A 23810-nucleotide genomic window follows, 5' to 3' on the forward strand; every position below is an offset into this window, starting at 1 on the left:
AAAAGAAAAGTGTGTCAGTAGCAGGAACTGGCCAACTGGACATAAATCTCCACAGAAAACCAAAAAGGGAAAAAGGACATTACAGTACTGATGGAAACTTTCAAAGCACTTAATATGCACAAAAACTTATGAAGTAAAAAAAAGGAGGGTGATCTGTTTTACTTTCAGACTGAGTCTAACATGTCGTCTGTCCTGTCTCTTAACCAAGACATAAATATATAACCTTTAAGTAATCGGTGAATCAAAGGTGTGTTTTACAAGAGAGACTTGAGTCAAGGAGAGAGAGCACCACAAAAAGAGCCAGACATTTCATACATAGTATAGAGTATAGTTTTTATTGTGTCGTGTTCCAAACCTATCACCAGACTAGGATTTGCCAACTAGGAACAATTTTACCAATCCCTGGATCACAATACTAACACTTTCCCATCAAATGACAGTAACAGTAACATCACATGGAAGCAATAGCGTGGTTAACACCCTTTTTTTTACAATGATTTGACAGCATGTGGAGGTGAAAGGGCTTGAACTGTAGGGTTTATACAACATAACCTGTGAAAAGCAGGTGGTTTGATCCCTTGATCCCTGATTCTACAAAGATTCTTGTCAAAGAACCCAGAATTGCCCCTTAAATCTCTCATCAGTCTGTGTTTAAGTGAATGTTGTACGTATAAGTAGTTAGATTTACTCATGTGGTTGTCAAGACGTTTGCAGTCTCCTGATGGTTGAATGGATAGATAGATAGATACTTTATTCATCTCACAGAGAAATTCACAATGGTTGAATGGATCCTTCAGCCGTGACATCTATGTTCTACCTTCAGCGATGTGTGCTCCACCTTTCTGCTGACTTTGATGATGCCCGGTGTGAGTGCAAAGCTCCCTCTGTTCAGTAGCAGCAGTAAGACCGAGAAACCGTGCAGAATGGCTGCATTCCATACTGAGAATGAACAAGCAGAGAAAATGTATTTCGACCAAGACAGTTCTGTGCAACTAATGACTGATTGTTTTAAGTCACTCACACAGAGGAGAGCTTAGCAGGCCATGCAGCATTTTGTCTGTTTGTCGACAGCAGTCAATGCTGTTTATACACCGGCCTTTTCTACTGCTTCATCTCCTGCTGCCTGTTCTATAAAAAGTGGCAGCTATTTGATTTATTTTGCTTAATATAGCTACTTAAAGTCTATAGACACCAGTTGTGGTGTCCATGGACTTGTAATGATCAGTCATCAATTATCAGCGGTGTGCACAGGCAGCAAAAAGGCCTGAATGGAATTCACTGGTTGCTATTGGTGCAGTTTTTCAAGCTTAAACATTGTGTATTTAATAATATAGTATGCGTACAGGCAGTAGTGGCTGGTGGGATTATTTTTGGGATATGATGGAACCACCTATCACCAGTAAGATGCACCAAAGTAGCCTACAGGTGCATCAGTGCATTCATTAAGCGCTCAGCTCGAAACAATATTTGCCTAATATTGCTTTTTCACAAAAAATCAGAACTACCTCATTAAAATCAAGAATCAGCTTGAGCCCAGCTTCAAACCAAAAACTACAGCCCTATTTATTTACTATCATATGTGACAGTGTTAACCAAACCTTTTATACAGGGACCCACTTTTTAAATATGAAACTACACGAGTTAAACAATATAAATCACAACAAGAGCACATTTGTGCATAATATAACATTTCTGACTATTTTTTACTGCCTTTTCTCAAGTTACTAAAATATTACAGACTGTTATGTGACAATGAAAACAGCAACAGTTCCTTGCACACATGTTCTCTCCTCTGTGTTATTCTTAGGGACTTCACTGAGTTCTGTTCTCCATGACACTTGGTGAGGTGAAGATAAACTGTAGTTTTATCACATGTCATTGCAATCACAGTTTCTCCCCTCTGCCTTTTTATGTAGTGACTGGTCAGGTAAAATTGCATTCTACTATTGTGAGTACAGCTTTACACAAGTAGTATAAATCCTGATTAACAGGCACATGAAGCCTCTACGTTGCAGTTACACCATGTGCAGGTTCCCTACATGTAAACGCCCTACGCCATGTGGGAGTAGTTTATGGCCGTGTGATCGATGGTGTATATGTGTTGTTCTGCAATTGCACCACCAATCTGTTAAGACAGCGAGGGCAGGAATTCTACTGCTCCATTTTTGTAATTCAAACAATGCTTCCTGAATTTACTGCCATCTGTATGTCTTTGTAAAGGGAAGATTTACTTCCTCTAACCCTTAGTGCTCACACGGCACAGATCTGTGCGTCTTATGTGTTTCTGTCACATGTGTGACATATTTTTCTTTAAAAACAGGAGTAGTGATAATTGTGCAAAAGTCACAAATTAGACAATTTTTCTTTTATTTTTGTTCATAAAAATGAACCAAATGAACATTAACGTGACGTTTCAAAAAACGATTTGCTCAGGCGTGTTGATATAGTTGGTGAAAATGATATAAAATGTCTTAAGTCAAATGAGAAAGCTGATTGAGCTTACAGTTTACCAGCATTGGAACAGACAGTGTTTCCCCCAACTGATTCTCCAGGTTATGGCCCAGCGTGGCAGCATCTGTCCATATTCCTCACTTACAGATCAAATATTCACCATTTGCACCCATAGAGATGAGATACCACTGCCTACTGGATGCAGTGTTAATGTTGTTGCGAGGCCTTGCCTTTGGTTTTAGCGCCTCAGCAGTGAGCGCTGTGGTTACAAGCTGTTGTGTGGAGATCTGTTTATTCCCTATAGTGCTGCCTGCTACCACTGTAAAGGGAATCTAGGGGGAGGCTCTACTAACGCCGCAAGCTGTGAGGAGGGATGCTCGCAGGTCTGGTGCAAACTGTTAACTCCCTGGTCCTACTGCAGAGCGTTAGGTTGGCACCAAGGCAGACTGTAGGGCTGTCTACAAGCTGCCACGGGCCATGCTGTTTACAAGTGGGAGTGTGTCAACCAGGGAGCTAACAAAGCTATGTGGTAGTAACATATGCGTGTAAAATCCAACCAGTGTAGGCAGGGGTCCACTGGAAGCAGCTGTGTTAGTGTGGGCAGCATTAGCGCGTTGGTCATGTTATCCTGCGCGTCGCAAAGTTCTGCCAGGGTGGTAGCAGATCTGCGGCGCTGCAACATGTTCCCTCCACCATCCATCTGTCAGCTTTTGCTCCGAGCACAGCATCTCTCACCTAATATAATGTTTTCATTATATTACTCAATATGGGAGCTATAGCATTTTGTGTGGCGTGGCCAGGCAAGCAGAGAGGAGGAGTTCTTAGAGTAGTTGGATCCCTGCAACTTGTTCATATGAACATCCATCTGTTCCAAAGCTGCTGCCCTCACAGTCAGTAGCTGAGCTCGGATGTATGTAAGAGGCGATGTATAACACGGACGCTCCACTTTCATAGACCAACAAACTACCTGAAAATGGATTACACTTTGTTCTAGCCTTTGTTTTTTCTTCTTTTTTTATTATTATTACTGAATTCCTTTCTCCACAGTCCATCCCAGCCCTCAAAAACAAAAACAAAAGAAATGCTATTCCTGAGTAGTTGTTTCAATTAAACTTATATTTGTCTCGATGAAACGGCCACAACATTTCAGATCAGGCACTATTATGACAAATTTAATCGCACGAAATGTAATTGCAGCTAATTATCGTGTTTTTAGGTGTCATTGAACCTTTTGGTGGTTTGATGGAAGTGTATTAACCTCCGAAATGTGTTTTGAAGAGATGGAAATTATGATAATTTGTTTTTCAAAGCAGTTGTGAAAGGTGACAGTATGGCAGTAATGGTGAAGCTGAAATGACATACTGTGTGTGTGTGTCGATCATAGATGAGAGGGGGATGGGATGGGCAGAGGTGCGAGATGTAAAACAAACACTTATATTTGAAAATGATGTGAGAAATCATCATAAATAGTATTATTTCGAGGTCTTTTTCCTCATAAAGTTGGGCTTTTTTTTCCCTCTTACTGACCAAACTAGAGTCCCCTGCTCTAAAGTTAATCACACACTGTGATTCAGTATATTGAACTGGTGATCTGTGCTGCCAAAGCCTGGTCTCTCAGAAATGAAAACAACACCATTTATTAATTCAGTCACTCATTCTCTTCTGCGTATTCCAGCTAACATTGTGCAGTAAGGCGAGTACAACCCCGGTCAGGCAGACAACATAAGCTGCTTTCAGACACCAACTGAAATCGGGACATGTTCCTGAAATTGTCCGGATTAGCGTTGGACATTTTCTGGAACTCCTCCTGCCAGCTCCCTGCTCAAATCTCTGGATAATGTCCGACTGAACCCAAGGTCAGAGCACAACAGAAGGGTGAAGCTCCAGCTCAGGAAGCCTGAAGGCTGTGGAGCTTCACAGTCATCCACAGTGTTCATCGTATGTAAACCGCTAATTCTTGAGAGAGTATGGACACAAAGTACATGTCTTAGAACAGCCGTACAGTGACAAACAACCTACATTCAATATAGAGCCTTCAATTAACCCAGTCTGCATGTCTTTGGGCTGTATGTAGGTGGAAAAAATGTATAGAAATAGCCTAACCATAATTCTAAAACAAATCCTTCACCTTTCCTGAACATGTTGCGTGTCCCTCAGTCAAGTTGCTTCACAGTATAGAACATGTGAAAAATTAGGACTCCTTAACTGACCTTGAAAGCCACCCAGCTCTTGATAGCAGCCACGGTTATCTTTCCCCATAACTGCTGCAGTGTCCTTTTCCTGGACCCCCTTTTTATGTTGAGTGAATCCCTTACAGGTAGCCTAATGTGCAGCATCATGGCTGCTCTTCAATCAGCCTAAGATGGCACATGTTGCTCTGCTGGTCATAGATCTCCTCTGGCTGCACTCTAATGTTCCTCCACAGCCTGTGCAATTCTCCGAGGAACGTTGTCTGGCATCGCCAACGCGGCACACAACACGGCAGTCACTGAGCTGTCAGTGCGGCAGCAGCAGCAGCAGCAGCAGCAACAGCAGCAGCACCCTTTCTCTTTCCTCTATGAGACTCATCTCTTCTGAGAACACATCTCCTATCACCTCTAACTGCCTAACATCGCTAACTAGCACTTACTCTGCATCATCTCCCGCACGGTGTCTATTTGAGAAGGTGAAGCACCGACTACTTACTCGAAGGTCTCCCACTGCACTGAAGCTCAGTCTCTTACATTAACACAGTCTGCAAAATGAAGAAAGATACATTTAAAAGATGCTTATTGAAGTATAATAGAAAAAAAACCCTGTCTTGCATGCTATTATGCTATCATTTGCTGGCGAATAGAAATATGGTCCAATTTTTTATTTAACACCATAATAGTCGAGAATATTTGGGAGGGAAATGATGCCTGTGCTGAATTCTGCTCTGTTCCAAGACCAACATTTTCCCTTTATGCATTTGAATCATTAAAGTTTTATCTGTTGAAGCCGGTGCTATTTTCCCATTTTCATTATTATTTTATCATCACTCAAACATCCTCTCATAGTCCAGAGACATGCAGATCGCGGGTTAGGTTCATTAGAGATAACAAACTTGGTTGGTGACTTGTTCAGGTTGTATCATGCCTTTCAGCCAGTTTCAGCTGGGATTAGTGCTGGGATTAATGCCAGCTCCACCACAACCCTCATAGGATAAGCAGTATAGATGATGCATGGATGGATGGACAGACACGTGGTCGGGTGGTTTATTCAGTCGCTAAATGCACCTCCCCAACCCTTTTTTCTTTGTTTTTGTTTTATGTGCGTCTTTGCTTTACATATAGATAGAGTTCAACACAGTTGTGTAGAGAGTCCACGGGTTTGAACTTAAAGTATAAACCTGGAGATAAGAGAGCAATAAATGGTTGCTATGAAATGCCTGGCATAGTTATCGATATATATGTATGCGTCCATATCGTACTGGTGTATACTTTATGTACATCATTTGATTTCATGTTTGAGCAATAGGATCATTCAGGCGTGTGCATGTGTGTGTGTGTGTGTGCACATGCATTGACTCTTACCAGCAGGAGGCTGTAACCTGCGCCATCCACATTCTGTAATCACTGCTGTTTATGACTGCATAAAACAACGCACACGCTCTCCCTCCTTCTATTTCTCCTTCCCTCAGTTTTACACACACACACACACACATTTATAGCTGCTGTCTGTCTCACTGGCTGTGTGATTATTGCCGTCTGGGTTGGGGCTCTTATCAGTGCTGTGATGGAAGTGGCTGATGGGGACTCACACATTCACACACACACACACACACACACACCAACACACCTTTGTCCTTGCCGTCTTTCTGTGTCCCCCTCTCTTTTTTTTTTTTCCTTTTTTTTTTTATCTTTTCCTCTTCTTTCTTTTCCTCCCTCAGCCGTTGATCTGTCCTTCCCCTGGCAGCGCAGCAGCACTGCATCTGTGCTCACCCTGCCGAGCAGTGTGCCAGTTCAGGAGATTGGCGTTAAAGCCAGACATGAGCTCATCGGCCCAGCTGGGCAGACAGCCCATTACAATGCTCAGCAGGGCCCTACCGCAGGGGTGAAAAGAGCTCAATACCTGCTGATTATCAACATCACTGCCTTTTGCTTTTAATCTTTTTCGTCTTCTTTCTTCTTCTTCTACAAAACCTTCTCTTTTCATCTACCCCTTTTTGTCTTACTGTATGTCCTCTCGCCTCGTTTGTTGCTCTTGTCTCCTCTCTCTCATTTTCTGTGTCACACATTTTGCTTTGTCTATTCCCCCCTCTTTTCTTTTCACTCCTGCATTCACTTCACCACTGGTTTGTCTGTCACTTCCTTGCTCTTGTCTTTCACTGAGACCCGACGGATGCCCACAGTCTGTTCAGTCGTGCAGCTTTTTATCCGCGTCCAGCATGGACACACAACTTTTCAGTCAGTGCTGAAGAGATGTTGTGCAAATGACAAGGATGGAAGTGTGTGTGTGTGTGTGTGTGTGTGTGTGTGTAAATAACAGGGGTGAGTAAAGAGACAGCTAGTGCACCTGTGCGGACACAAGATATGACGCAGCACTGCAGCTGGACAAGGGCAGGAAACAGCAAACATGATGAAGCATACTGGACGTTTTTAGTGAGTGCATTTTTCTGTGCTGCAACTTGACTGTCTGAAGTCTGCTCCTGAGCTCGCCGCACGACAGTCGGTGAAAGCAAACTCTCTCTCTCTCTCTCTCTGTCTCTCTTCCTCCCTCACTCCGTCTCCAGCTTTGTCAGCTGATGAGATTCATTGCGGTTAATTCATGAATCTCATTCAGCCTCGGCGTTAAGACCATGTCATATCAATCTTTTGTTCTGACATTTGGAATGGCATTCGGTAATAGAGACTCCACGCAGAAGTCATGGGGTGTTTTCGAGTTATTGGTCCGACTGAAAATGTTATGTTAGAGTCAGAATGGATCATCGTCATGTGCAAGCGCTTTCATCACACAGTGTCGGTCCCATGACAGGGGCAGCATGTCAGGAGGAAGGGTTTGGATAAACAGACATTAGTAGAAAAATGTTTTACTGGCGTTTGTACATTCGCTGTCAGTGCACTGTGTTTGGTGCCACTGTCCTCTTAAAGGTTTGCCCCACTGACATGTCTGTAATTTGGCGGCTCGCAAAAGACTGAAGAATGTGTCAACACTGGTGCAGCAGAAGCTGAGACATCCAGACCGCTAATCCTCATCGGTCAAGCTCCAAGAACTCTGGACCCCGCATTGAGCATAGTACAAGAGAAAACTGTCTCTCTTCACAGTCTTCTTGTCTTTTGAATGCTGACATCTACACAGTTTGAGTTGTGGATTTAGAATGTTGAGTCTTGGATTGACTGTAAACTTCACTTTGAGCAGGAAGCGAACCTTCTCCAAACTGCTGTTACTGAGTCGAGTCAGCTGAGGTTTTCAAGAGTATTGAAGTGACAGAGAGGAGGTCCAGGGACTGACTGAGCGGAGTAGCACATTTGGGACCTTTTCCCAGCTACGCCACAAGATGGCGCTGTGAAATAGTCTGTAATTGAGAACCACACAGGCTCCTGGTCTCCTCACCAACATCTCAACTAAACTTTAAGCACATTTGGCTGATGATCTGTGGGTTGCAGGAGATCCTCTTTGGTTGTTAAATACATTTGCTGTTTTTTTTCCCACAGCCTTTCAGATTTTTATCTTCAATAGACATCTGAAGTGTGCCTGGTTTACCTATTCGAAATAATATCCTCATAAACTGTTATTGTTGTTACAGTGACTGCATTCAATCTAGTTCAGTTCAGGGTTGTTGTTTTTTTGCCAAACTCAAGGTCCAAATGATTTAAACAGACATAAATTCAAGAAGGGGAAAAAATACACTTATAAATCAAATACAGTGCTAAACCTAGTGTCTAACAGCAGGAAAACTACAGCATTCAGTGAAATATAATAAATAATGTCAAAAACTTGCTGACGAAGACATTTGCTGTATCACATTTTTATATTTTCAATTGGGTCATGATTGTTTGTCATCTTTAAAAAGTTGACCCCAATGTAAAAAGTTTGGGAAACACTTCCGTAACGTCTTCTGTCTGCATTTGAATTAAAAATAGTCTATATTTTTAATAATTCAGGAGGAAAAGGACTTGGTGGAGACCCATGGATGGGTTGCAGGAGATTTTCCGGGGGTTATAAAAATTGTACAGTATGTGTATATGTTTTAAAATAACATGCATCAATGAAGTTGTGTTAGCAATGGCAGGGATAATAATCAGAAATGTTCTATTATGCACACATTTGCCCTTTTACAAGTTATGTTGTGAAATGGGTCGAAATGGTTTTTCTATCTTAAAAAAGTGGGTCCCCATATGAAAAGTTTGGCAAACTATGAAGTAGAGATTTCATTAACTACACAATGAGACAGACACAGTGAGGATAAAAACGGTTTGTAGCCTTTTGATTCGGGGCGAAAACACAAGTTTATTTATGTATTCATTCATTGATAACACAAGACACAACCGCTCGCCCCTCAAGTCTTCATCGTCCAGAAGTGACAGTGAGGAAGACAGACAGCAGGTTAAGTCTGCCTTGGACAGGTGGACAGATGATTAGCGGAGAATCACTTTTCCCTGCGTCACTCTGCATCACATCACCAGCCGGCGCTCCCCGAGCGAGTGACTCACACGTCTGAACCAGAACAGTCTCACGTATAACAGCAAAAAAAAAAAAAAAAAAATGTCAGACTGGCCGTCATGTAAAGACAGAACCGTGCCTATAAATGAGGTAATGAGGTGAGGTGGTGTTTGGGTCAGGGAATGTCCAGGTTTAATGTAAGGATATTTGTGGCAGGTGAGGGGTAGGTTCTGGTTGACTCACTCCTGTTCTGTTGCAGTATGTGTGTTTGTGTTCAGCCCACAGCTGGGGTGGTGGGGGGGAGGGTGGCGTTAGGAGGAGGGGGGGGAGGTGGTAGACTAGAGTGCATTTGGTATTCTGCCGTGCCCAGTATTTATCTGTCTGTTGGCTGTCTAGTCTGGTCTGGCCTGTTAGTGGTGTCACCCTGCATGCTCCCCGGGGGACTAAATTGATGATCCAGACAGACGGCGCGTGTGTGTGCGCGTGCATGCATGTGTGTGTGTGTGTGTGTCTGTCTGAGTGTGTGTGCATATGTGTAGTAGCACTGGTGCTGGGGTTTTTGTCAAATACATAGAGGCAACAGTAAGAATTGGTGTGTGTATGTGTGTGTGAGAGAGGGAGAGAGAGAGAGAGCTGTCTGTGTGTGTGTGTGTGGGTGGGTGTGTGAGTGAGTGACCTCACATTAAGACAGAACAAAAACCCAAACCCTCAGTGTGTGGATGGATTGATACCGCTGCATTAGCTGACAAGACATCAGAGCCTGTGTTTGTTGCTTCAGTAAAATTATGACAGCTGCCAGGTGTTTGTGAATTGCATCAGGGTCATGCATCAATTGTTTTTTTGTTGTTTTGTTTTTTCATGCCACTTTCAAAAGTGTCGATACACTTATGGAGGGAGCGTGGGATTTATTGGTGGCTGTCAAGATTTTTTTATTTGTTTTTTGCATGATTGGATATAAAACTTGGCTGGTGATGCAACACTTAATGTATAACATCTGTTGGAGGCCTTTGCTTCTCCAGTTTACTCATTCTCCTTCACGTTTATTGCCTCTGGTTCCTGTTGTTTTGATAGTGAAAATGGTCAATTTCCGTCCCTGTCGTATGCACAGATTCAATAAAGCCTTAAGCTGTAGTGTGTAACACTAATAAAGTTGTCCTCTCAGAAAGCTCTGCAGGCTCACCTGAGGAGTGAGGAAGGTCTGATGTCACTTGCCTGCCTCCTTGGCTGAAAAGGCCAAGAAGCAGCCATGAAAAGTTTCCTCTTCACCCTCATAGTCCTGACTCATGCAGACAGACTGTGTGTCACAAAGCTGTAGCAGTGTCTCTGTCGCTGCAGAAGCTCAGTTCATCTCTGTTTGTTTTGAGTCTTTTTGGGCTTTTCCATGATACAGTTCCGGCACTACTAGTTTATTTTGCTTTTCCATTAGTGATAGTACCTGGTACCTGGTGCTTCTCTTTAGCACCTGATCTGGCAAGGTTCCAAGCGAGCTGAGCCGATACTAAAAATGTGACGTCAACAGACTGCCGGACACTGATTGGTCAGACAGTGTCTTCACTGGAAGAATCTAGAACGCAACACAAGAATTAGGGATGTCCCGATACAACTTTTTCACTTCCGATACGATACCGATATTGCAGCCTTGAGTGTTGGCCGATACCGATATCGATCCGATACGATATCAGCACGAATCATACATACTTTAGTTACTTATTTTGTAGTGTGGAATGTTAGAATAGCCTTGATCAAGTGATATTACCTTAACAGTTATACCACCACCTGGATCGTTGATGGACGGGGTGCAGACGTTCCTGTGTTTGGCTGACAAGAGGATCCAGAGAGAGAGCTGGACGTCGCATATAAAACAACGTCACAGCAGTAGAGTCTAGTCGAGTAGAGCTAGAACTGTATAATGGAAAAGCAGCAATAGCTAACATGGTTCTCTTGAATGACGAACTGGGCGCTCATCAATCTCCTCACAAGTTCCCTAGTCCCATAGATTGAGAACCTGCTGGTCGGGATTAGCATTCAGAGCATCTCTGCAATTTGAACAGCACAGATTATATTCAAGATTCAAGATTCAAGAAGTTTTTATTGTCATTATGAGGACATAATGAAATTTTATATGTAGGTCCTGCTTTAAGTGTGAGAGTCTGTATGTGTGCGTTGGATGTGAGAGTTGTACAGTAAAGATGGCGAGGTGGTGGTGTACGTGTGTGTGTGTGTGTGTGTGTGTCGCGGTGAGGGTGGGGGTGCGGTGGGTCTAGCTGCAGCACGTGCCGCTGAACCATAGGACAAGCAAGGGGTTACCTCAAGGTTAGCCAATTCAAAGAAGCATCTATAGAGGCTGCAGTCACCTTACTCAAAGTGCTCTCTGCACACCAGACCAATCACTCCCCTTCCTCTCACCCTCCCTCATTGTCAGCCAGGCCCTCTGCTAGACATCTGAGTGAGGTCACCCCCCATTCAACCCACTCATGTGTGTCTACTCCCTGCAGCACACACACACAGGTTTGCACAGCTATTCTTCTTGGGACACGGCATGGACTTCCAGTCATCCAGTGAGCTAAAACATAAGCAGCCCATGCATCATCCCAAACCTGTGCCTCATCCTCACCTTAACCAAAACACAATTCAAATTTTAGTCAGTTCTTCAGAAAACGAGGCTCCGCCTTATTAGGATTTGTTCTCTATATGGACTACTGGTCCTGACAAGGTCAATGTTTATGCCAGAAAAGGTCTTCAAGCACACACACACACACACACACACACACACTCAACCCCTGCCCCATTCAAAGTCCATTGCGGCCTTCGAGTCCTCTTCATGCAGCTCCACTTCCCACGTCTAAATAGTGCACACACGGGTGCTTTTGCTGTGACATAAGTGACTAATAATAATGTGAACCTCACAACAAGACTTTTCTTTCATGTTTTAGCTTCATTATGCATGGCAACACCAAAGCATTAAATAAATTAAACACATACTTAATGAGCTGATGTGCTCTCAGAACTCATCTTAGTAATTTTTTTTTTTTTTTGGTGCTCAAAGCAAAGACCCCAGACTTAAAAACAGACGCAACACTCTGATATGTATGAATAGTCTGGTGGTGGTGGCGGCGGCACAATAGCCAATTAATATATTCTCTGGCTAATACATGCAAGGCGCTTCATGAATATTAACCAGGGACAGCAGACAGCATTTAAACAGTAGCCTCTGCAGAAAAAAAGTAGTTTTTTACTCATTCAAAGACCTTCATCGTGTTATTTGGCTTTGTCACTTTAGCCATTTGAAGAAAACCATAAATTAAACAAATAAGTTTCACAAAAACATGAAACAAAAGGGGGTGTAAATGTTTGTGTGCACCATGTATTGGGGGTTGACACAAATAGACTAGTCTTATCATAAGCTGAAAGGTTTGAAACCGTGCATTCTCAGTGACAGGGTGTGTTCCTCTGCTGCTGTAGCTCAGGGCATTTTTCATTTAGAAAACTGCTCCTTAGCTGGATATGTTTTCCTCTTTTGGACTATTTTCTTTTTAAACCCAAGAGATGGCTGTGCATGAAAATCCCTGTAGATATGTTGTTTGTGAAATACTCAGACCAGCCCGTCTTGCATCAACAAGCACTCCGTGTTCAAACTAAGTCATTTAAATCGGCTTGCTTCCTCAGTCTGATGTTCAGTTTGAACTTCAGCCGGTCATCGCGACCTGGTCTTTGTGCTTGAATACATAAAGCGGCTTCCATGTTATTGGTTATAGGTCATATTTCGGCGATTTTAAACAATACAGCACATGAAGTACCCCAAAAGAAAATATTTGTATGTACAGACAGTATATCAGACATATAAAATCTACGCAAGGAAGGACACTTTAGATTGACTTCAGGTGTAAATGTGAGAGTGAATGGTTATTCGTCTGTGTGTGTTTGCCCTGCGATGGACTGGTGACCTGTCCAGGGGCAACCCTCATTCATTCATTAATTCACTCACACATTGTTGTGGGTTTGATTCCCGGCTTCACTTGTCTACATGCAGATGTGTCCTTGGGCAACACCCCCACGTTACTCCTGACGGCTGTGAATGGGTACGAAAGATGAGTGACAAAAAGAAAAACGCGCTGCACATTTATGTTTTAACCTCATATGAATGTACATGTCCTTTATAAAAATGCAGTGTTATGTACATATTTACCTATAGGTTCCAAATTTACAAGCTGTTTTTTGTCATTATCAGCAGTGAGAGTGGGTCCATTTAAAAGGATTATAACACTAACATACCCTGACTTATATGTCCATGTAAAACCAGAGTTCCCTGTTGTTTCTTTACATGCAAGTGTCAGTCTACATGTACTGATTAAGGTGTTTTTTGTTGTTTTTTTGGAAGGGGGGGGTTGTGTTTGAAGTCAGGAGTTGAGACATTTCTGTCTGATCCTGATGTCAGCACCCTCCCCTGTCTGGTCCCTCCCCCCGTGAGCCCTCTGGTTGGACAGAGCGGCTGTCAGTCAGCGGCGCGGGGAGGAGCTTGAGCGTGCTGTGTCTGCTGTGCTCTGGCGGAGGAAAGACAGCTGCTTGCGGCGGCGGAGGAAGAAGGGAAAGGAAGGAAGGAACGTAGAGAAACCTACGCTATGCGTTAGACTCGGGCAATGGCTTGTCCTCAGACTTTTTGTTAATTTGCTCGCCCGGCCGTTCCGAGAGGAACATGGCGTGAGGAAAACCGTGGAAAATAAGTGCGAAAGTGTCGGGAGTTATTCGTCGTGGCGGACTCTGCTGCCACTGCCTGGAAGTTTTGTGTGTGTGTGAGCCTGTGCGAGTGTGTGTGCGCTTTCTGCTCTCCCCCGTCGGGGGGCCCCGACGGTGGCGGCGGCTCTCTCCCCGGAGCGGTGTCCCGGTCTGCCCAGCCCCATGCAAAACCTAACGGCCCCAGGCGGCCCCGGCAACTCCAATGTCACCTGCTCCTGCAACTGCACCGCTTCCCAGCCACAGGGAATGGAGATATGTGAGTACCGTTTTCCTCCTGACCTGAAAGACCTACCGCGAGACTGTAGTGCCTAATCCGCTGTGTGTGCACTGTAACAGTGCAGCGGCACAAGGACGACAAGTCACACTTGGCGTTCGTGTAAGACGGTACTTTACTTTGCCATCGGCCGGTTCCGTTACAGCGAGTACTGTCTTGATTCGTGTGTTGGGTGGGACTTAACATTATGTCCACGCTGGCTCATAGAAACTTTATAGTGGCCTCAGTCAGCAGGACCGTCCCAAACCTTTTTGGGGCCTCAAGCAGAACTTGATTTGATCCTCCTTTTCACCATCATCATCATCGACGTTAGTCATTCTCACACTGTATGAAGGCAGCAGGAATTAATCGAACAAATAATTAGCACTAAGTGACATACAATTATAATCTGTTCATTTTCACACACACTTATGTCAACAAATCACTTTGATGCATGTCATCCTCCGTTTTCTATATGAATGCCTATGATTACTTTGTCAACCATCAGTATCAGCACTTTGTAAATGTGAACTTACAAATGAAATTTAATTGCTCACTCCTTAAAACGAATGCTTCTGCTGTCTAGCTGCAGTGTCTGGCAACTCGAAAATTAACAAGCAATATTTATTGGCAATAATTGATCATGTGCTGTCTCTGCTACTTTATAATAATAATAATAATAATAATAATAATTAATGTCTGTGTCACAAACTGCATATCACTGTTTCCACTAGGGCTGCAACAATTATTGGATTAGTAATCGATTACCAAATGAATAATCAACAAGTTTGATAATCAATGAATTGCTTTCAGTGTTTATATATATATATATAGTTAAAACAAGCTTTTTGTTCAGCTTCTTTAATGTGAATGTTTTCTGGTTTCTTTGCTCCATGTAACAAAGAGATCATTAAAACTGAATCATGTTTGGTTTGTGGACCAAACAAGACTTTCAAGATCACCATTATTTCCAGATTTGGGAGTTACAGAACAACATTTTCCAACATTTTATGGACCTAATAAGTTGCAGCCCTAGTTTCCACAAAGTGCTTCAGTTTAGTTCAGCTCACTATGGCACAGCTTGGTATGGTTAAAAACAGATCTAGCTTGAGTTCCGACCACAGCGCGTGTAGGCTGGATGGTGATAGCTGTGTCAGCCATGTAAACAGCAACACCACAAACAAACGGCAATGTAACAATGGCGCATTCTGTGTTTTTTTTTTTTTTTTTTTTGTTTTGTTTTTTACGTTGTTTCTGTTGTGGCCTGACAGTGACAATTCACTGTCGACCAATCAACAGACAGCAGTGTGTCTAGCTCCACCTTGTAGGTGCCGTACCACAGTGGTACATAACCCAATAGAAAATAGGATTTTTACTTTGGTACCTTGCATAATGTATCGAACTGAACTGAACTGTACCAGTTGGTAGAAGAGGAGGTTATGATTACCGTCGACATAATGTAATATTTAAAAAAAAAAAAGCTCTTTTGTTGGATATGTGTTCTTGGAGGCTTCTCTGTGGCCACAGGGGCCCTGAGCTGCCGTTTACTTTACTAATAAATGCGTTGGGTCAGCTCTGCCTCAGTGTACTTATGATCTTTTGAGTTGCCTTTATCAGACAGTCTTTATGGTATTGTTGAACTCAAGTAGTCATGAATATTGCATGATTATACTGCAGCAACAACAGTTAGAATTAAAACGTGTCGTGTTATTTCAGCAGTAGCACTGTTCACACTTATAGATTCAGCTTTTTCCAGTTTCACATGTTTACAAAAGCGCTCTCACAAGAACGCTCTTGCTCAAAAGCTATTTCTGTTCACTCTTTAGTTTGCTGCTTCACATTTTTTTCGGGATGTATTCTGCTATAGGGTTTGGTTTCATACAAACACCTTGTGATTTAGCCCTATATAAATAGGCCTGCTGGGGCTGAGCACATGCTCTAAGGGATCACCACAGAGGGTTAAATAGTTTGCCTGTCAGCACAGACAGGAAACGCTGGAATGGTATGTTATGTCTGTCTGCCTTGTGAGCAGCCCAGAGAGAAACTATCATTATCAGCTCTGCCCCTAATGCTGCCGCCTGCTAGATCCACTGCAGACGTTTCCACTTCATGACTGAGGCAGAGCAGGCAGAGAGAGCAGACAGTTAGAGAGGCAGAGGAACCACTGCCAGACACACATTTATACAGTATGCATTTAGTCTGACTGATCTTCAGACAGACTCAAGAAGACAAATAAACAGGGAACAGGCATGTAGCAGACATTCACACCATCGGCTACATTCCCAATCAGACAGCCGGAGAACTACCGACGGGATAAGATCAGTGGCACGCACGCAGACAGGCATATTGACAGGGAGACATGCAGACACACAGACATGCTACAGACTTACGGACAGAGTTACAGTGATGTGTAATTTCCATTGGGGCCGAGGCCAGGCCTGGGCAACGTGAGGTGAACGCAGGATATTAGATTTAGATTTGGCAGCAGAGTGTGGTTGCACTGACGCCACAATGTAACCAAGAAGTGAGTGTATGTGTTTGTCTGGCAGGCGCACTTTGTGTTCCACCATTCATTTTCTGTGGCATCTTTCGTATTGCCAGCCAGGAAAAAAACACATCATCAGGCAGAAACTGGTGCATCCACACAGACACAGTGAGACAGCAGAGAGAGCCTAACTCAATAACCCAGCAGAACTGCCTCAAGACTCACACAATGAGCAGACAGGCAGTGCTGCAAAAAATAACTGTGTTGATTGATACGTGCAGTGTTTAACTACAAGATAAACTGTGTAGAGGGTTTATGCCAGCATCTGTGTTTGCTACTTTGGCCTGGTATTTCCAGTGCTTCAGAAGGTCTATCTACTTGGGGAGGGGGGGGGGGGCTCCATTCACAAGTGGTCTGAAATAACCGTGCCCTACTGTAGTGACCGTCTGGTTTGAAAAGAGCTCTTGTATGTCGGCTGTGTTGTCATGCAAACTCGGCAGGGCTGAATAACGTAAGCCCGGCATGCTTTGATGATTTCTCTGCCTGAAGAAAAGAGCTACAGGAGCGGGAGGTCTCGCTGATGTGTTCTCTCATTATTCAGACAAGGAGGAAAATTGAAAGGGACTACAAACATAGAGTGAACACAGTGCAAACAGTGTGTCACGACCAGGAACCCAACCTCAGCCTACCCACTGGGATTCACATGTAGGAGGTGAACAACAGAGATCTTGAACAAGTGTTAGTCTTGGACTGTTGCTTTGCTTGGATTCATTGTGTAATGCAGTTACCTTATATTGTGGGTGTGGTATTATTGTAAAGTGCTGCAGTCTTGTGTTTGGTGTGTGTTCTTGAACCCCACTGGTGTTTTTCACCCTCTGCACACATTTTCCTATACTTCTGAAACCAGTGGGGAAATACAATATGTGAAATGTGGAAAGTGACATTTCTTTTCAATCAAACCACCTAATTTTTCTTTTTCAGTTCTGCAGAGGTTTGTTTTCTTAGATGGAATGAGATGGGTGACATCTTAGGATTTTTTTTCTTTCTTGGCTGCAAGTACTTTACATTACCAGTACTCATTAACAATGCTGCTAGGTGCCAGTCAAACAAAAGCCAAGGTGAGAAAAGGAAACGTCTTTTAATGTTTAATTCTTCAGTTTTAGCATTTTAACATGATCGTCAAAGAGATGATGAAGATGGCTGGGCTTTTTTTACCATATCAACTTCATGGTACCATGTACAGAAAACTGAAAAACTGGTAGCTCAGTGCGACGGTACATCAGTGTTAGAGCAAGTCGTCCTTCAAATTCAAAGTTGTGGGTTCAATTCCCAGCTCTACGAGGCTACATGTTTTTAGCTCCTGGCGGCTGTGCCGGCAGCGTGTGAATGGCTGTGAAAGATGAGTGCCAGAAAATGCGCTGCACATAGATGTGTGCACTGTGTGAATGGCAAGACTGTAGTGTAAAGCAGCTTTGATTTCATCAAGACTGGAAAAGTGGTTTATAAATACAGAGCATTTCAAAGGGATTGGACTGGTTCACCTTCTCAGTCATAATTCTGCCAATATTTTTCATTTTTTGTGTTTAAGCTAGGGTCAGTAATTAGTTTCCAAACCCTTTTGTTATCTATTTTTTTATTTGATGAAATCTTTTTCAGGTCCTAGGATGGCAAACAATGAATAACATTGTATAAAGAAGTTGTTGTCTGCAGTCCTTGCAGTGCTGTGATTGCCTGTTTGTGTTCACCCTGGCCGTGCTCTCCAGAGTTTCTTGTGTTGTTGGGGAGCAAAGCTTTGAGGAGAGTGGGAGGGATTGGGTGTGTCAGTTGCAGTGTAGCCTGCTTTTGCTAGATTTTTCAGACCTGCTTTAAGTGAATTCCTCAAACAGTTTTATGCAATATGGTACACACTTGTTTTAGTGATCATTTTATATCAGGTACAGAATACATCCTTAACTTGCTTGAATAATTGTGTTTGTTTTACATGCTTTTGTCTAAGTGTTCCTCCTAGAGAAAGTTTTAAGGTGTTAGGGGTAATGCAAGTCTGGAATACTATCCATTCCGAATGTTTCTGGCACTTACACAAAAAGGTAGAAACAAAACAACTATAACTGAGAGGAATAATAATTAAAATGTGTCTCCATGTACACTCCATACAAAACACACACATGGAGTTCCCCGAAAACTGTATATATGGGCTTTCCTCATGAGGACTTGTCCATGTGTCAGAGACTTGAGTGTCTGTCTGCGTGTATGTGTGTTTAACAGTTATCAGGGGCCAGCCAGCCAGACGGATGCAAACAGCCTGATCTGTAATCCTGTGTATGAGTGGTGTTAGTGTGTAGGTGGCAGCGGGGGTCATCTGTCAACTACCTCAAGCCAAACACGCACACAGCCACTTGTTGACTCTCAGACACACTCACAAAGACATACACATAGGCCCACACATTTACACCTATATGTATGTATGCACACAGACACACACACAGACACTCAGGCTCAGCCAATATTTACCCTGCAGTCGCTAGCCAGACTTTCAACCCAATCTCTCACTAAGCTCTTTGTTGTTTGCTTGTTTTCTAGCCTCGGCTTTTGTTTGTGGGGGGGTATTTTTGTAATTTGTTTAGTTTTTAATGATGATTAAATTCTAATAATGAGCCATGGGTCACAAAAGAAGACTTCAAACTCAAAGTCTGAATTGCAAGTTTGGGACCTTGGGGAAGGGGTGTGTTAAAAAAGAAGAAGAAAGAAATTGCAATCATTGCTCCTGTAATTAATTTCACAGGGAATTTCTACACTTGGTTAGTGTCTCTCAGTGGACCCTTATTTAGTCTGCCACCTTTGGTCTCAGCAGTGAACAGTGGTGCTTTACTCACAGAGGTTAAGAAAGAGCTTCTTGTTTTATTTAAGGGGGTGATGTCAGAGGGGTCCCCATTCCCAGACTCTGTTCTTACACTGTGGATCTGACCTGCCAGTGCAGTCTGCAGATTCAGGTGACTCGACCACACTGAAGAAGGAAATCTTTATTCTGGTACAGAGCATGTGAAAAATCCATACCTTTAAGTCATTTGCAGAAAACATTGGTTTTTGCTATTAAGTGCAGCATCATTATCGTAGCTGTGTGCTAATTCAGTTTCTTTCCTCTGGCTTTAATATACAGTACTCTCCAACTCTTAGGGTTTTGCCTTTTTAATGTTTATCAAATTCTGATTCTTGGCATTTGGATTGGAACGATGTGACTGAACGCTGGTCTCACATATTAGCAAAATTTAAATTGTTAATCTAATACCACATGTGTGTAATCCTCGAGCATGGCATGAATAAATGGTGCATAATGGGCCGTATTCACATCAGATATCTTTTCATAAATAGTAGGACATACACAGATGTTACCAATAACATTAATTGGTTTTTGAGAGAGCGGTGCTTTTGTTGCAGTGCAAAGTTCGTGTCACGCTAAATACTTGACACTTTCACCTGTAAAAGCTGTTTAGTTCCTAAAAATGTGTTATTTATAATATATATATAACTGCATAATGTTTCCCATATTTTCTGGATGTGTTCCAATAAAGTGATTGAGAAATAATTATACTGTAATGATAATGGCCTAAGACTTTGCACAGTACTGGATATATTTATACACAAATAAGACCTGCTAAAATCCAGAGTTCATAATAAACGGCCTACAAGTGCATCAGACCATCTTAAGTAATTACTGTTTAGCTAAATAATGTTGTTCTCAGAACAAGGGTTAATTTTTGCTGTGAAAAGCATTTAAAATAACTGTGTGGAAGTATTCAGGGTTTTACTCCGTTGATGGCAAAGTAATCTGCTGACTCACCCGTTAACTTAGCTTTTAGCTACACCTGAGTGAGGAAGGAGAGTAGGCGAAAGTTTAACCTCATGTGACTAATTGTTGGTGGAATGTCCCAATATATTTGAGGGATTGCAATGTCTGGAACAATAAGTTCATAAGTTCAAACTTGATTTTTGGACCACAGTAGAACATCTTCATCTTTTTTTCTGTCATTGCTGTGACAGCCTTCGATGCTGACTCTACCCTTTCCAGTGCAATGATATCCAATCAAGCAGGAATTATTGACAATATGCTGCAAAAGCAAAACTGTCCTTCATGTCACCATCATACTTTTTTCTGTTGCTTTTCCCGTTTCTGCCATATTGTTATTATTTTTAGGCTAAAATGTATTTACAGTGTTTTTTCACTCTAAGAATTAGCTGTTGTTCTTATATCGGAGAGAATAAGTAAATAGCACTTGGATTTTATGGACAGAACACATTTGTTAGTGGCAGTTGCAGACGTTAATGACTGAAATATTAAAACCCAAGAGAAAACAGCAGAGTGTTTGTATGGCAAGACCATTCCGTGGAATGGAAATATTCAGAATGCCTTGTGTTTTCCGAGATTTACGCTTCATGTGTTTAGTATCTCTGGACATTTAGAATAAAATAGATCTCTGGGATTTGAATAAAGCTTGGCCAAACAGCTGTGACTGAACCGCTGGCATTTTCCTAGGGCTGGAGAGGGTTATGAATGTCTTTAAAATGAATGCTGGTGAGTGTTCTAAATCTAAAAACGCCAGTGTGCTGTGAGTATTTGACTGCAAACTGTAGAATATGTTTATGTTTTCTATTTTATTTATTTATTTTCTTGCTGTTGAATTGATGTGCGATTTCCCTTTTGGCTCAGTGTTTTTTTTTTACATCCGTCAGTCTCACACTGGTCCCCGGGATGGTGAACTCCAACTTTGGCTCTGTGTTAGGTTTTTCTTCTTTAGCAAAGAAAAATGTAGCTTGACCACCATTCACTGTTTTTGTTTAGCTTTTTTTCCTCCCCTTCTTTTCCATCGCTCTCTTATGGCCTCGCAGCACGGTGTTTTCGGAATCAAACTGACAACCCTTGAAGCTACAAACACTGTGGAAAGAGCCGCCCGGAGCAGCTCTCCTCACTTTGGCTGAACAGGTTCAGTCTAGGCTCTTATTACCAGAGTTGCAAGGCAACAAAAAGGTCAATCTGTGTGTCCTTCCACTTGCCCCTGCAGCACCTTCACCACTTCCTCCCCAAGCAGCGTTCACAATCCTGTCACTGGCTGCTGGGGACACCCTTTGTGTCTAGATTCTGGATCCCCAACACCACATTCACGCACCCACAGAAAGAGACATTCATACACACCCTCACCCACCCTAGACGTCCTCCATTAGTTCCCAAAATACCCTTGGGACCGGGATAGATTTGTAGTCCTAGTATGTTTGAAGACAGGCCATCCGTCAAATGTGTGACGCTGGTAGTGTGGGGGGTGGTGGTTAGTAGTCTGCTGTCTCGCTCAACGTATATTTACACACAGTTCAACTGTCTGAGATGCTGAAGAAATCCAGTGAGTCCCGCTGTCTGCTGCATGTCTGGTAATGCAAGTCTATAGACGCATTACGGTACATCCAGACACACGCTGACGGATGGGACGTAAGCACACTGTGCCCTTTTTTCTTGCCTTGGAGCTGATTTGTTTTCCCCAAGAATCAGGCAAATGAAACACTTGGCATGTTTATTACCCTTCGTGAACCCCGTCTCGTGGCATGGTCACGTCTGTCCAGCCCGCCTGAAACAAAACACTTGCTTTGAATTTGCAAATCAAATCTTTGCATGATATGATACAAAGTTAAAAGAATGACATCAAACAGACGCCCATTATTTGTCAGATTCTGGGTTAACTGTTTATTTATATGTGCAGGAGGAATACCCATACTTTGGAGTAATGACATGTCTCTTTGGGTGGTTTGCTTAGATTTTGACTTTGGTGGTTCAAATGGTAAAATCTAAAATAGTGGAACTGGTTTGGTGGTGGATTAGAAGGTTCCGCAATATCCCCTCAGAAGAGGAACTTTATATATGGGCTAGTGGATACATTTCAAGATGAAAAGGAACATTTATTTGTTTACATAGCTGCCTCTTCACCTCCTACTACACTGTCTAAGGGGGTACATTTACAGCTAGTGCCACCTGGGCTGCTGACTGCACCCCAACAGGGCTTTGCTCTGGAGCTGACCTTATCACAGGAAATTACAAGGGTTGCACTCGAGGCAGACAGGGAGAGCAAGAAAACAAACCAGGGCATTCCTCTACAGGTACCCAATATACTCATGCTGCAGGATTAAACCTGCAGTACAGATACAGTAACCCAGATGGTAGTTAATATACACATAAGGAAAAGGAGATGCTGTACCATACCCCACACAGCTGTAACCTAACATTCTGTCTGCCGTGAGTCCATATCATTATTGTTTCACATTTTAACCCACTTTAACCTCCCAGCCTGAAGTCAAGCTGCAGAGGATGTGTGGGTGTTGGAGGATAAAGCCTTCCCCCTCATCCTCCACTTCTCCCCGTGTTCTCCTCGCTCTTCATTAGTGATTCACAGACCGGTCAGTCTTGTGTGTCTGGATGGGGAGAGAGAGAGGGGGACCAAAAATCAGACAGCAGTGTCTGATACCTACCACCCCCACCTCTCCCCCCGATTCTCTCCCCCTCTGCTCCCCTCAGCAGCCACCAGCTGACCCCAATCAGACACAGAGCCTGCTCTATTGTTTGGCTGGGGAGAGGGGACTCTTGCTGGAACAAACACACGCACACATACACACAGACAGACTCAGACAAGGGTCAGAGGGAGATAGAGGCTGTCTGGTCTGGTCTGGACTGCCTCTTTGACTCCCAACCCCCAATTCCTCTCCTCTCCTCTCTTCTCCTCGCAAGTTGCAATCGTATCTGAGGCTTGTTATGCAAAGTGTGCTCAATTGCCATTGTCTTACTAACTGAGTTATCATGTGTCATCTAAATGAATTTGTGTTCTTGTCTACATTGTCTACTTTGCAGACAGTTTTGTTTTTGCCAAGCAGAATAATGGCTTCTTTCAGCTGTGTGGTGGCCCTGACATTGTCTATTAAATAAGAAACACTGAAAGTACCCTTTTTGTGAGGTTATAGGACATAGGCAGAGATGTCATGTGTACAGTGCAAGAACTTCGATTGGCTGATACAATGAAGATGGAGAAAGAAAAACCTTCACCCCGAGAGCTACTGTACTTGTGTCAGAAATATAAGTGTAATCACAGGTACTGTGGACATTATGAAGCATGAAACGTGTGACTAGAAATACTGAGTTGACATAGTATCTTTGGGTGAGTGCCCGCTGTACATGAGCTCACAGATCTCCACCATCACCGTGTTTGTGATGGAGGTGACGAGCACATGGAA

The 23810-nt window shown here is 42.9% G+C and overlaps 1 protein-coding gene across 3 annotated transcripts in view; it reads left to right on the forward strand.

Annotated features, from left to right (window-relative positions):
• The window catches only part of LOC131471111 (low-density lipoprotein receptor class A domain-containing protein 4-like), a 189525-nt gene that overhangs the window by 132955 nt on the left and 32760 nt on the right, over positions 1 to 23810 (forward strand). The window contains exon 1 of one of the 3 annotated variants that reach the window (XM_058647422.1): positions 13596 to 14065. The exons of the other annotated variants lie outside the window; for them this stretch is intronic. Coding sequence (XP_058503405.1) covers positions 13972 to 14065 — 94 coding nt within the window. The 5' untranslated portion in view covers positions 13596 to 13971. Of the gene's footprint in view, positions 1 to 13595; positions 14066 to 23810 lie in introns of those variants that run through there. 3 annotated transcript variants of the gene reach the window in all.

The sequence above is a fragment of the Solea solea genome, chromosome 13 (genome assembly GCF_958295425.1).
Source record: "Solea solea chromosome 13, fSolSol10.1, whole genome shotgun sequence".
Lineage (NCBI taxonomy): Eukaryota > Metazoa > Chordata > Actinopteri > Pleuronectiformes > Soleidae > Solea > Solea solea.